Here is a 12,951-nt window from a genome sequence, read left to right on the forward strand (position 1 = left end):
TCTCATTTGTGTCCCAGCGGCCAAAAGTGTTCAATGTGCAAGTACATGATGACAACATAAACGAGATCAGCAACAATCGTGAGCTAAAAATGACTGGGAGGGAGGAGAGTTGGGCTCTGGCATGCACGTAATGTCGTGGGGGGTCAAGAGCTCTTGGCCCCGGCCCTCTTCCTGCGCCCGACGGGCACGTTCTCCAGCCCCTGCAGCCACTCGGTGCACTTGAGCACCACGCGCTGATCCACCTGGCCGTCGCCCTCGTCCTCGTACTCCACGTCGTCGTAGCGGTGATGCTCGTTCAGCAGCGACACCTTCACCATGGAGCTCACGTCGGAGCGAGTCCTGACCAGCGCCGCCGCCCGGCCGTGGGACGGCGCCGACTGGAGGCCCCGCCTGGCTCGCCTGGAGTCCGGGACGCTTCCGGAAACAGCCTTCGTGCTGCTGCTGTTGCTGCGTCGCTGAAGCAGCAGGACCGCCTCGGGAGTCAGGGTCAGCGTGAAACGGGTTTCCTCCGGTCGGGCTTTGCCTCGGGGCCTCACCTGGAGGGTTTTGGAGGCAGGGTTAAGGTTTCACGCCTGCAATGAGGCTTCACGGCACTTTCAAAGCTGGCCTATAAGGTTGGAAATTGGCTGAGAACTTCAAGCCAGGAGGAGGTTTTGAGGTTTCCACTCGCTTGGTTTCAAACTAAGACTTCAAGTTAGCTTGACAAGGTTTGAAATCTGGATTTGATTTTCAAAGTAGGATTCCAACCTGACCTGACGGGACTTGGCCGAGGATTCCCCGGTCCTGGAGGCGGGGAGGCTCTCTGGCAGCCCCCCGCGCGACGAGACGCCCTTCTTCCTGGGCTCCGACAGCTCCTTGGCGGCTGCGGGCAGGCGGCTCTTCTTGCCCAGCTGCTTGAGGTTGGACACCAAGCGCTCCTTCACTGAAGCGCTTTCTTTCAGGGGCGCCGCCTCACCCTCCGCCTTGCCCTCCTCCGCCTTGCCCTCTGCCTTGCCGCCCGCCACACACACGGGCGGGATGAAGGGCATCTTGGACACGCACAGAAACAAGTAGGCCAGCAGCTGGGTCTTCCGCCGGAAGGGCGTTGAGAAGAAGGAGGCCAGGTACTTGCGAGCATCCCGGGCCATCCGGCAGGGCTGCTTCCGACGCGCTTTGGTTAGAAAAGCCGCGCTCGCCTTATAGCCCGGCCAGCTTGCGACGCCCGGGCTCAGCTGGCTGCAAATAGACCTGAACTCATAATCCGCCGCCTTCCACGTGATCCTCAAACATTTGCAGGTGGAGCCTTAAAAAGAATTTCATGTAGTTCATATAAATAAGAAGCAGCGTATGAGGTTGAGACAAAGCAGCAAATGAGGGATATCCCACACTATTTTATATGTCATTTTATTGATCCACATGAACATGAAAAGCGGAACAAAACAAAATCCTAAACACACTAATAAAAACGAAGCAACTTGCCCTGAATATAAACACACAACTAAAAACAAAATAAACATCAAGTATAATGAACAATACAAAACTATTGTCATACCGAGGCCGGTTAGCTTTATTTTCAAATTTATTGGTAAAACTAAAATGAAATGAACTTCTCACTGTAGTCGTTGATTTTTTTTTTTTTTTTTTTTTTTTTTTTTTTAAACGTCCGATATGCAATCCCTTTCGTATACACCAGTGGCGCTGTCTCCCCACTTGGCCGGTTGTGCACGCGCCTTCTTCACTTGACCGTAGCGGGGCTTGCTACTCGCGTGATGTGGCTAAGCTAGCTGTCGCTCACTTATCCGCCGGATGTTCCCGGGCACACGTCGTTGTCGTCCGTCTTGATATTCCCCTCAAACATTCCCGGACGAATTCGTGTCGACTGACCAGAGTCCGCGAATTCCCGTCCGACTCCCCGGTGCCGGTCGTCGATTTTTTTCCCTCCCCTCCCCGCCATCGTCCCTAGAGCTGCTTAGCTTACCGGCTAACTTGAGTACCGAGAGCCGAGGATCAGACGAGGTGAGTAGGCATTGCTCGACGGGAAACACCGTCGTCGGGCTCAGACGAGTCAGGCCTACCTAGCCGGTTGAGCTAGCGACCCTTTCGAATCTCAGAGCGCGTGGCTACTACTTAAGTTAAATCCACCACATAAATATGCCGAAGTATGAACTCTTGAAAACGAGGGCGTCTATTTTGTTGTCTTTTGGGCGAAAATGGGTTGTCGAGAATGAGCGGTGCGATTTAGCCAGCGATGCTAACCGCTCACTTTGAACCTTCTTGTCGTCCCACGTAATCTAAGAAAGAATCATGTGAGCATATTTTCCACTTTGGCCAAGCGAGGCGTGTTGGTTATCGACGGGAGGCAAAGTCCTCGTCATTCAGTTCACTCGATGAAGGTAATTGAAAAGCTGGTGGTGGCTGTCATCAAATGATTGCGCTGCCTTTGTGTTTGTGATAGCCCCGAATTGAAGGACCACACCCTGAGAAGATGTCCCTTCATCAGTTTCTGCTGGAGCCCATCACCTGCCACGCATGGAACCGCGACAGGACACGTCAGTTTGGCCTTTTCTCACCCTCTTTGAATGCCAACACTTAAGACACTGCTGTCATTCCAGCAGGGGGGGAAACAGGTTTGGTTGGTTGCTTCGATCTCTCCTTGAGCTGTTTTTTTTTTTTCCCCCATGCAGAGATTGCTATCAGCCCCAACAACCATGAAGTTCATATTTATAAGAAGAGCAGCAACCAGTGGATTAAGACACATGAGCTGAAGGAGCACAACGGACACATTACAGGTACAAGAGGCTGGCCATCCATCTGAGCTATCAGCGCCAATAGAGCCGCGTTCTCGCTCCCACGCCAATTTCTCCGCAGGCATCGACTGGGCCCCCAAGAGCGACCGCATCGTGACGTGCGGCGCCGACCGCAACGCTTACGTGTGGTCGCAGAAGGAGGGCGTGTGGAAGCCCACGCTCGTCATCCTCAGGATCAACAGGGCCGCCACCTTTGTGAAATGGTCCCCGCTGGAGAACAAGTTTGCGGTGGGCAGCGGCGCGCGCCTCATCTCTGTCTGCTACTTTGAGTCAGAGAACGACTGGTGAGCAAGCCCAAATCTTCTGGTGCTCTCCTGATTGACCTCATTGTTTTGGAGATATTGTTAAACGTTTAACAATGATCAATAAAATCCCCAAAGGAACCTAAAGGGGAGCTAAATGCTAACATTTCCTAAGCAAGAATATGTTCTGTGTAATCCGACCGGCGTAAACACGGTAATATTGCAAATTAGAATGAGATGAATCCATTCATTTTCATCCATCTTCTTTTGGGCAATAGCGCCCTCTGCTGTCGACCCAAAGTGACTCCACAACAGTCCTCGGGCTCGCGTTGCGAATGTTCAAATGACCAAACCGGACAACAATTGAGCCCGACGGCATATAATTTTTTTTAATTCCAGGTGGGTGAGCAAGCACATCAAGAAGCCCATCCGCTCCACCGTCCTCAGCCTGGACTGGCACCCCAACAACGTGCTGCTGGCCGCCGGATCGTGCGACTTCAAGTGCAGGTGACGTGGCTCCATCCATCCATTCTCGCGAGTGGAACAAAAGATTGTCGTCGCTTCAAGCGGGAAACGGCAACGCTGTGACCTCGTTTGTCTTTGCGACGTGTAGGGTCTTCTCGGCCTACATTAAGGAGGTGGAGGAAAAGCCGGGCCCGACGCCTTGGGGCAGCAAGATGCCTTTTGGAGCCGTCCTGGCAGAATTTGGTGGAGCAGGTCTCGCCCCCCCCCCCCCGTCAGATGTCCGTTTTTGCGTGGGTTTGCGAAACAACATTTGCGCCTGTCGTGCTCGTTTAGGAGGAGGAGGTTGGGTCCACTCGGTGTCCTTCTCGGCTTCGGGCAACCGCCTGGCGTGGGTCAGCCATGACAGCACGCTCACCGTGGTGGAAAGCTCCAAGACGGCCAGGTATGCGGAGCCGACGGCACTTTTGTATTATTTGTCAAATGGACGGCTAAAGCCAGTTTTCACAATGGCTCAAACTGAACATCTCCACGTTTTTTTGTAGACCCGGGACTAAATGCACCCGTTTGTTGTTTTCAGTCCTTTGCAGCTGAAGACGGAGTTCTTGCCTCTCCTCAGCGTCTGCTTCGTGTCCGAGAACAGCCTGGTGGCCGCCGTAAGCTCCTGCGCGCTTGGCCATTTTTGTTTTGCTTCCGTCCAAGCACACGATGGCGTGCGTCCAGGGCCACGACTGCTGCCCTGTGCTGTTCCGCTGCGACGACGGCGGCGCGCTGACCTTGGTGTCCAAGCTGGACCTGCCCAAGCAGAGCATCCAGAGGAACATCTCGGCCATGGAGCGCTTCCGCAACATGGACAAGAGGGCCACCGCCGAGGACCGCAACACCGCGCTGGACACGCTGCACCAGAACAGCATCACGTAGGTCAACGGCGCTGGAATGTTTCTTCTTAAAAGGTTGCTCGTGCAAAATATGTCGTGCTTTGCGTTTTCACAGCCAAGTGTCGATCTACGAGGGAGACAAAAGGGACTGTCGCAAGTTCTGCACCACCGGCATCGATGGCGCCATGACCATCTGGGACTTTAAGGTACCCGCCCACGCTTAAAATGGGCTCAAATTCACCACAACTTTCACAGGGTGAACCTCAGTTGACTCTCAGTCCAAATCCAACAGTCGGCTGCTAATACAATACTGTAAAACCTCTTTAGTAATATTTTGAACCTTGTGCACTCCGTCTGAATATTTCATTCCGTGAACGTCCACTAGAGGGAGCACAAGTCAGCCACTTCGAGGTAGACGTGTGCAAGCACGCAGCATGACGAGCTTTCACTGTCATCTCTTTATTTGCCCTCCTCAGAGCCTAGAAGCATCTATCCAGGGTCTGCGCATCATGTGAAGACATTTTGTGGACGCAAAACAAAATGGAGACATCGTGACCTCGCCTACACTCGCCCGACAGTAACACACATGCGCACCTTTTCGAGTGTTTGCCGAAGCACTGAGCAGGCCGTAACACACACCCACACACGCACACACACACACTGAACTGACGTGTGACATCACTGTTGATTTTTCTTGAGTTGCTGCCGTTTGATTTTAAATGAAGTTGTGAAAGGAAGGGAGAAGGTTCCGTATTATTAAAAAGTGTGACTCGTGTGTCTTTTATGTTCTCGACCCTCTTCCAAAGTTCAACACTAAGCTAAGTTTTATCACACACAAAAAGATATGAATAAAAGTCAGACCGAATATCACCACGGCAGAGCCTCCGCGCAAATATATCAGCGTGGCGTCGAGGTGACGGACATTTTCTCTCACTCGCGTCGCCATGGCGACTAGTTGCTCCGAGCTCAAGCACGATGGAGGCTGTCTGTATCAAGCCAGTTGAAATAAAGTTCAGATGCATTTACACCATGCTTGGGCTGCTGTTGTCTTTTTTTTTCTCCTCTGCTCATGGCTATGCAAATGTGCTGGCTCTGTCTCACTTGTCAAATTTTCATTTTACAGGAAGTGAAAGCGGAAGGTGTGCAAGCTTTAGGGCAAGAGGCACAAGATCACGTAAGCCAGTGTTAATCACACCAAAAAGAAAAATATTCACACACTGTTTACACAATATTCCACTTGACAGCAATTGTAGTTGCAAATCCAAAGTTGGGAGTTGGATGCCTTTGATTGGACAGCAACACCCTTTTTGCACAAATTGCCAAATCTTTTAAGAGTCGTGTGGTTTTCGTTGGAGGCTTTGATCAATTCCATTTAAACGTGCAAACATTTCAACCTGTGGGTAGGACTACGCCCTTTTCACCATCAGTCTGATATTTATGGCGGATCAAACACATGTCAACTGTTGACACTTTTCCCTCACTTTTTAAAATGCAGTTTCATTCTATTATGCAAGAATCGAAATGCCCTTTCCAGTGCAAACATGACGAAAACCACCAAATGTTACTATCATTCTGCAATGAAAAAAAAAGCATACCATTTATTTTGAATTTCTCAAACAGTGGCTGCATTCCACGACCATTTTAGAATTTAAAAAAAAAAAGGATAATTTTGTCTTTGGCGCTCGCTCGCTGAGGAAACAAAATGACTTTGGGGAGGGGCAAAGACTTTATGCAAAGAAAAAAAAAACAGTAACCAATGATCCCCTCACTTTGGTTTAGTTTCGTCAAGTCCTCCGCCCCACCGATCTAGTTTCCATTCTCGCTCTCACTTCCTGTTGCCTCCCCCGGCTCTTCTTTTTTTGTTTTTTTCTTTCCTTTTTCTTGCATCCCAGCTTCAGTCGTCGTTGGCGTTCGTGTTGACTGGCCAGAGTCCGCGAAAGTCCCCCAGCCAGCCAGCCAGCCAGCCAGCCAGCCAACACCCTCTGCTGCCCTCCGGGTGAGTAAGCGAAAAGGCAAACGGGAGACAAGTGTTAATTTTGTGCCTCGTCTTGCTCACTTCCTGTTTGGGCTTAACGGGACCGGACTTTTTAGTTGTGCGTCTTTACTAAAGGCTGGAAAACTGACGGATAAGCCAGATGTGAGGTGAAATGCAGTGAACCCCCGCATATTCGCGGCCACTTTTGTTTTTAAATGGATTTATTTAGATTGTTGACCACATAAATCGTAGAATTTCCTGGTTGGTTATGGCCCAGCAAAGTTATTTTAGTCAAAAAAAAGCGAGCAAAATGACCAAAACTAAAGTTGAAAAGAAGAAACAAACGTTTTTGTTGAGAAAATGAAAACTTTAGAAACTGTAAACTAAGTGAAAGTAAAGCTTATTTGTTTGTAGATAATAAAGGAATGTTGAAAGAATTTTTTTAAAGTGTTCAAACTAACTAAATCTTTGAGAATGACAAGATTTGCGTACAGTTCACACGCCCATCCTGAAGACCATTTTGAGAATGCACACAGGTTATATCCAGCGTGTCACGTCCCAAAAAGAAAAATGGGGTTGAAATGAGTTGCCTTCTATTTTGTGGGCGCCTGAATGTAAAATCCATCAAAGTAAGTCCACATAAAGGCCAAATGGCCTTGGTTGTTTAGGATGATCAAAAGAGAGTCAGACAAGGCATTTTCAAAGCGCCTTATAAAGGCTTACAAAAGAAGAAATGAAATCTTCCGTCTTTGCACGGGTCGTCGACAGTGCGCCCCTAAAAGAACCGGAGCGGCATGCTCGTCTCCTTTTGTTTTTTCTACTTTACCGGAGACTTTTGGCTTTCAGATCAAAAGACGGAGTTCAAACGTCCCTCTTCCGTTTCACGCCTTTTGTGCTCAGCCACCAAAGTATTGGAACATGTGTTTCTATTTGAGCTTTTCCCCGAAACGAAAACGGACATTGTTTCGAGACACTTCCTCTCTTCAAAGTTCCCTTTTCTTCTGGTTGTGATTGCTCACCAGCGTCCTCCTTGCGCAACTTCCCGAGTTCTCTTCTAAATTAAACGAAGATTGTGATCAGTATGCTTGAGAGTTTTTGTTGTTGTGTTGTAATCGTTTTTTTTCTTTTATATGATATTAAGAGCAAAACGCAGTATTTTGAAAAGCATCTGATATTGTTAGTGAACAAAGTTGTATTTTCCCTTGGTGTGTGTCAGCAGATTCCTCACGTGGCACTTCCTGCTCGGCGTTGAGTCTTGTTCTGTGATTGGCCATGGCCTTCCATAGCTTCCTGCTGGAACCAATTAGCTGCCACGCCTGGAACAAAGACGGAACCCGTAAGTTTCCCCGCTCCGTCCTCAAGTGAACGGCCGAGCTGGACTGAAGCCAAGTTTTCCCCAGAACTGGCCATCTGCCCCAACAACCACGAGGTCCACATCTACAAGAAGGACGGGACCAAGTGGAGCAAGATTCACGAGCTCAAAGAGCACAACGGCCAAGTGACAGGTGAGACGCGGCCACGCGCTGCTCGCTCATAATCCTCCGAAACCATATCTTCGCTCGGATCTCGCCAGGTGTGGACTGGGCGCCCGACAGCAACCGCATCGTGACGTGCGGCGCCGACCGCAACGCGTACGTGTGGACTCTGAAGGAGGGCGCCTGGAAGCCCACCCTGGTCATCCTGCGCATCAACCGGGCGGCGCGCTGCGTCAAGTGGTCGCCGCGCGAAAACAAGTTTGCCGTGGGAAGCGGCTCGCGACTGATCTCCATCTGCTACTTTGAGCAGGAGAACGACTGGTGAGCTAGCACGTGCACGCGCACCCAGCCACCCTTCTCTAGAACTTTTAGTGGAACCGAGGAGCCAAGCAGCTCAATGAGGCGTCATTGGGTAAGTCCGGTCTATCTGATGATGTCATGGTCCCCGCAGGTGGGTGTGCAAGCACATCAAGAAACCCATCCGCTCCACCATCCTCAGTCTGGACTGGCACCCCAACAACGTGCTGCTGGCCGCCGGCTCGTGTGACTTCAAGTGCAGGTAACAAACGCTAGCTAACCTCCGTGTGGGCTAAATCAAAGAATGGGCCGGTCAAGTTTTGGCACAACTCAATTGAATTGAAATGAAAATAACGACATGTACCTCAATAAATTACAAATATGCTAAATAAATAAATATTCAAAAATGAATACATATATAAAAAAAAAAATACTAAAGACATATATTCACGGACACACACACGCATTGTTGTACTGCCACCCACAGGATTGGAGTGCAATACCTTGGCGCAACCATTGAGGCTATTTAACAATGTCATCTTTGAGGCACAAATAAATAAATGAAAAATATACTAAAATAAATACCAAATCGACACACGCACACCTTGTTTCTGGCAGTTGTTTGTAGTACTGCCACCCACAGGATTGGAGTGTAATACCATGGCGCAACAACGGAGGCTATTTTACAACTGAGGTTATTTCATTTTTGCGCCACAAATTGTCTGCCGGCAGGGTGTTCTCGGCCTACATCAAGGAGGTGGAGGAGAAGCCGAGCCCCACGCCCTGGGGCAGCAAGATGCCCTTCGGCGAGATGCTGTTTGAGTCCGGGGGCTCCGCAGCCGACGGTCCCGGCGCAGGGGCGGCAGGCGGCGGCGGCGGCTGGGTACACAGCGTCTGCTTCTCCGACTCGGGCAACCGCCTGGCCTGGACATCGCACGACTCCACCGTGTCGGTCGCAGAGGGCGGCAAGAGCAGCACGTAAGATTTCATGTGTTTTAATTCATAATTGCCTCAATCCTTTTTTAGAAACGTTTCCCGTTGTTTTCGATTCAGTAAGTGATGCAATCCCACGCTAACCAATTGAACATTTTCAAATTCCACAGCGTGAGCAGCCTGAGGTCCGACACGCTCCCTCTTCTGTGCGTTACCTTCATCACCGAGAGCAGCTTGGTCGCCGCCGTGAGTACGCGCCGAGCGTCGCCACGGTTTCAAGCGTGACGTGGTAGCAGCGCCGCCCAGAATAACGTTCTTTTCCCGGCCCCCTTCCAGGGCCACGACTGCTGCCCCATGCTCTTTGTGCTGGACGCCGCCAAGGGAGGCCTGGCGTTCGGAGGCAAACTGGACGTCCCCAAGCAGGCGGCCCAAAAGGGGATCAGCGCCAGGGAGCGCTTCCAGAACCTGGACCGTCGTGCCTCGGAGACCCAGAGCACCGACAAAGACCTGAGCACGCTGCACAAGAACAGCATCAGGTGTGTGCGAGCAAAAAAAAAAAAAGTTGGCATCAATGTGTGATTCTTCTGGGGCGGCGCTAAAAGGGCCAGATGTCGGCGCTGCATTTTATTTCATCTTTTGCTCTTTTAGTCATATCTCGGTGCTGCAAGGAGGACGCAAGCAGTGCGCCAAGTTCTGCACCACTGGCATGGATGGAGGCTTGTGCATCTGGGATGTCAAGGTGACATCCACACACACACACCAACAAGCAGTTTGCTCCAACTGCGGAACGGATGCGTGCCATTTGGCTCTTCTACTACTACTACTCCATCTAGTTCTAAGTGCGATTTAAATTGTGTTATTTATTTCGTTCGATGAAACGTGAGGTCTGTATGTCATAGATGTGTACCGTATTTTCCGGACTATAAGTCAGTTTTTTTTTTTCATGGTTTGGCCCGGGGTGCGACTTATACTCAGGAGCGACTTATGTGTATCGTTACGGAAGCCGTGGCGCTTCCGTTCCGCAGTGTGAATGATTTCAAATTCCCTGATGACGTATGGTGTCTGACTAATTTTGGTTGCTTGTATTCAGACTCTGGAGTCATCGATGAAGAACCTGAAGATTGTGTGAAGCGACTCCTGCTTTTTGTCTTTGAAGGAGAATATGAAGAAGACAAGCGGCGCCTTACTCCCCACAGCTTTTTTGCCATATTTTAAAAGTAGGTCTTTATTTTTCTACCCTTTGCTCAAACAAGCAGCCGCAAGCGCGCCGTGTTAGGCCCTCGCGCTAACATGGCCGTCTGCCAGTGGGACCGATGACGTGAGACCTGGCTCAACGCTTACTGCAGTATTTCAAAATGATATTAATGTCCATTATGAGAGGCTGTAACTGCTCCTCTTTATACACTTATGCTGGTCATAATTTGCATTTAATAAATAAACAAAAGTGCTTGACGTTGTTTGTGGCCGCTGTTCACTTTTGATTCCATTCTGTGGAAGAGGAGGGGAGGGAACCTGCACTCAAGAGAGACTTTTGTGGATGTGACCTTGTCTTCTGGCGCCCTCCTGTGGACGGCACGAGCAGGACGATTTGCATCACGACACCCCCTCACTCACACAAATACACACGCACACACATTAAACAGGTGTCACCTCCTCCTGCCTTCACCCATTTCCTCCTCCTCCGGCTTGGATCAATTTGGCCAGGAGATGTATAACGTGTTGCTATGGTGATGCATTGCTTTTTATCTCTCTTATCTATCTCTCTTATCTATCGCGGTATAGAGGCTATATTTTTATTTATATATATATATATATATATTTTTTTTTCAGTTCATATGACTTTAATGTATTGAAGCTGGTGCCACCTTGCCGTAAAACAAAACGAAGAAGAAAATGACGTCACTTCCCGTTCCCGAACGAGTCAATGGGTGAAGTGCCTTTCTTCCTTCCCGTGCGTGCATCAACGGATCAGTCAGTGAACGGTGTAAGCCGGAATGTCGAGTGACCATTTGCCAAGGAAAGAAAGAAAGAACCACCACTTGTTTTATGCACGTTTTCTCCAAGCTAACGGCTAGCTTTAGTGCATGAAGGGATGCCCCGTTATGCAACAACGGGGAGATGATGCTTCTCTTTGGGTCGTCTTGATTTTAGAACACTTCAAATAACGTGGATGCATATATACGCCTAAATATTTTTATCCAATATATCTACTGCAATTTCACATTAGATTGCTGGTTTGAAATGTACTATTATTATTATTTTAATAAACATTAATACCTGTTACAACTTGTGTGGTGTTTTATTCCTTGTTTTTATTTTTTGGGGCATGAAAACCAAAATCTGACATTTGGTTAACTGCTTTATAAGACAATATGCATATGTGTATAGTTGTGTAATATGTGTTGGTGTCCCCCAAAATAAAGAGCAAGTAGTCAAATACATAAAGTTATTAGGTACACCTGAAAAACCTAATGGAGTATCTGTGTGATGTCACAGATCAACCAGCCAATTAGGAGGTAGGGGTGAGGGCGGGTGTGGCACTTTACACTTTCAGTTCAGCTTTGGCCACTATTTTCCCTAATGAAGTGGCCTGTTATTAGGTACACTTGAAAATGGCGGTGTACCTAATGGAGTGTCCATGTGACGTCACGGATCAAACAGCCAATCAAAAAGTGGGGGTGAGGGCGGGTGTGGCACTTTTCACTTTCACTTAAGTTTTGGCCATGACTTTTCCCTAATGAAGTGGCCTGTTATTAGGTACACTTGAAAATGGCGGTGTACCTAATGGAGTGTCCATGTGACGTCACAGACCAAACAGCCAATCAGAAAGTGAGGGTGAGGGCGGGTGTGGCACTTTTCACTTTCACTTAAGTTTTGGCCATGACCTTTCCCTAATGAAGTGGCCTGTTATTAGGTACACTTGAAAATGGCGGTGTCCCTAATGGAGTGTCCAAGTGACGTCATAGATCAAGCAGCCAATCAGAAAGTGGGGGTGAGGGCGGGTGTGGCATTTTTCAGTTAATCCAGGGGTGTCGACCTCCAGTCCTCGAAGGGCCGCGTTCCAACATGTTTTCCAAGTGACCCTCGTTAAGCGCACCTGCGGGAAAACTTTTAGCTCCTTTCACGTTCCGCAGGAGCTAAAAGTTTTCACGCAGGTGCGCTTAACGAGGGAATCACACGGACACTCCATTAGGTACACCGCCATTTTCAAGTGTACCTCATAAGAGGCCACTTTATTAGGGAAATATCATGGTCAAAGGTCACCGGTGTCAAGCTCTAGTCCTCGGGGCCACGTTCCAATACGTTTTCCAAGCTACCCTCGTTAAACGCACCTGCGTGAAAAGATTTTGGTCATTTTCATGTTCTGCAGGAGCGAAAACTTTTCACGCAGGTGCACTTAACGAGCGGTTGAAAATGGCGGCGTACCTAATGGGGTGTCCGTGTGACGTCACGGACCAAACAGCCAATCAGAAAGTGGGGGTGAGGGCGGGTGTGGCACTTTTCCTTTTCACTTAAGCTTTGGCAATGATTTTTCCCTAATGAACTGGCCTGTCATTAGGTACGCTTGAAAATGGCGGTGTACCTATTGGAGTGTCCGTGTGACGTCACAGATCAAACAGCCAATCAGAAGGTGGGGGTGAGGGCAGGTCAGTGACATCAGTGCGTCCCCAGTCATGAACCTCATAGCACGTCACTGGTATCTATCTATCTATCTATCTATCTATCTATCTATCTATCTATCTATCTATCTATCTATCTATCTATCTATCTATCTATCTATCTATCTATCTATCTATCTATCTATCTATCTATCTATCTATCTATCTATCTATCTATCTATCTATCTATCTATCTCTCTCTCACTCTCACTCTCACTCTCTCTCTCTCTCTCTCTCTCTCTCT

General features: G+C 48.9%; 3 protein-coding genes across 5 annotated transcripts; 2 read left to right on the forward strand and 1 right to left on the reverse strand.

Annotated features, from left to right (window-relative positions):
* Positions 1–47: 47 nt before the first annotated feature.
* Positions 48–1,127, reverse strand: LOC133151357 (proline-rich protein 18-like). The gene is made up of 2 exons (XM_061274312.1): positions 753–1,127; positions 48–536 (listed from the first exon to the last, which is right to left on the reverse strand). The coding sequence occupies exons 1-2, from the start codon at positions 1,125–1,127 to the stop codon at positions 144–146; spliced, it is 768 nt and encodes a 255-aa protein (XP_061130296.1). The 3' UTR covers positions 48–143.
* Positions 1,128–1,712: 585 nt separating this feature from the next.
* On the forward strand, positions 1,713–5,400 carry LOC133151282 (actin-related protein 2/3 complex subunit 1A). 2 transcript variants are annotated; one of them, XM_061274169.1, is made up of 11 exons: positions 1,714–1,995; positions 2,435–2,528; positions 2,664–2,768; positions 2,848–3,070; positions 3,428–3,535; positions 3,642–3,745; positions 3,827–3,935; positions 4,071–4,146; positions 4,214–4,407; positions 4,484–4,574; positions 4,845–5,400. In XM_061274169.1, exons 2-11 carry the CDS (start codon positions 2,465–2,467, stop codon positions 4,881–4,883), a joined length of 1,113 nt encoding a protein of 370 aa, XP_061130153.1. In that variant the 5' UTR covers positions 1,714–1,995; positions 2,435–2,464; the 3' UTR covers positions 4,884–5,400. The 2 variants fall into 2 exon arrangements, with proteins under 2 accessions (XP_061130152.1, XP_061130153.1); XM_061274168.1 differs by having other exon boundaries at positions 1,713–1,995; positions 3,642–3,935.
* Positions 5,401–6,181: 781 nt separating this feature from the next.
* LOC133151283 (actin-related protein 2/3 complex subunit 1B-B-like) lies at positions 6,182–10,505 on the forward strand. Of its 2 annotated transcripts, none has more exons than XM_061274172.1 (10): positions 6,182–6,364; positions 7,560–7,679; positions 7,744–7,848; positions 7,917–8,139; positions 8,270–8,377; positions 8,848–9,093; positions 9,219–9,294; positions 9,385–9,584; positions 9,697–9,787; positions 10,139–10,505. In XM_061274172.1, the coding sequence occupies exons 2-10, from the start codon at positions 7,616–7,618 to the stop codon at positions 10,175–10,177; spliced, it is 1,152 nt and encodes a 383-aa protein (XP_061130156.1). In that variant the 5' UTR covers positions 6,182–6,364; positions 7,560–7,615; the 3' UTR covers positions 10,178–10,505. The 2 variants fall into 2 exon arrangements, with proteins under 2 accessions (XP_061130156.1, XP_061130155.1); XM_061274171.1 differs by having other exon boundaries at positions 6,184–6,364; positions 7,563–7,679.
* Positions 10,506–12,951: the final 2,446 nt, after the last annotated feature.

The sequence above is a fragment of the Syngnathus typhle genome, linkage group LG3 (genome assembly GCF_033458585.1).
Source record: "Syngnathus typhle isolate RoL2023-S1 ecotype Sweden linkage group LG3, RoL_Styp_1.0, whole genome shotgun sequence".
In the NCBI taxonomy this organism is placed as follows: Eukaryota; Metazoa; Chordata; class Actinopteri; order Syngnathiformes; family Syngnathidae; genus Syngnathus; species Syngnathus typhle.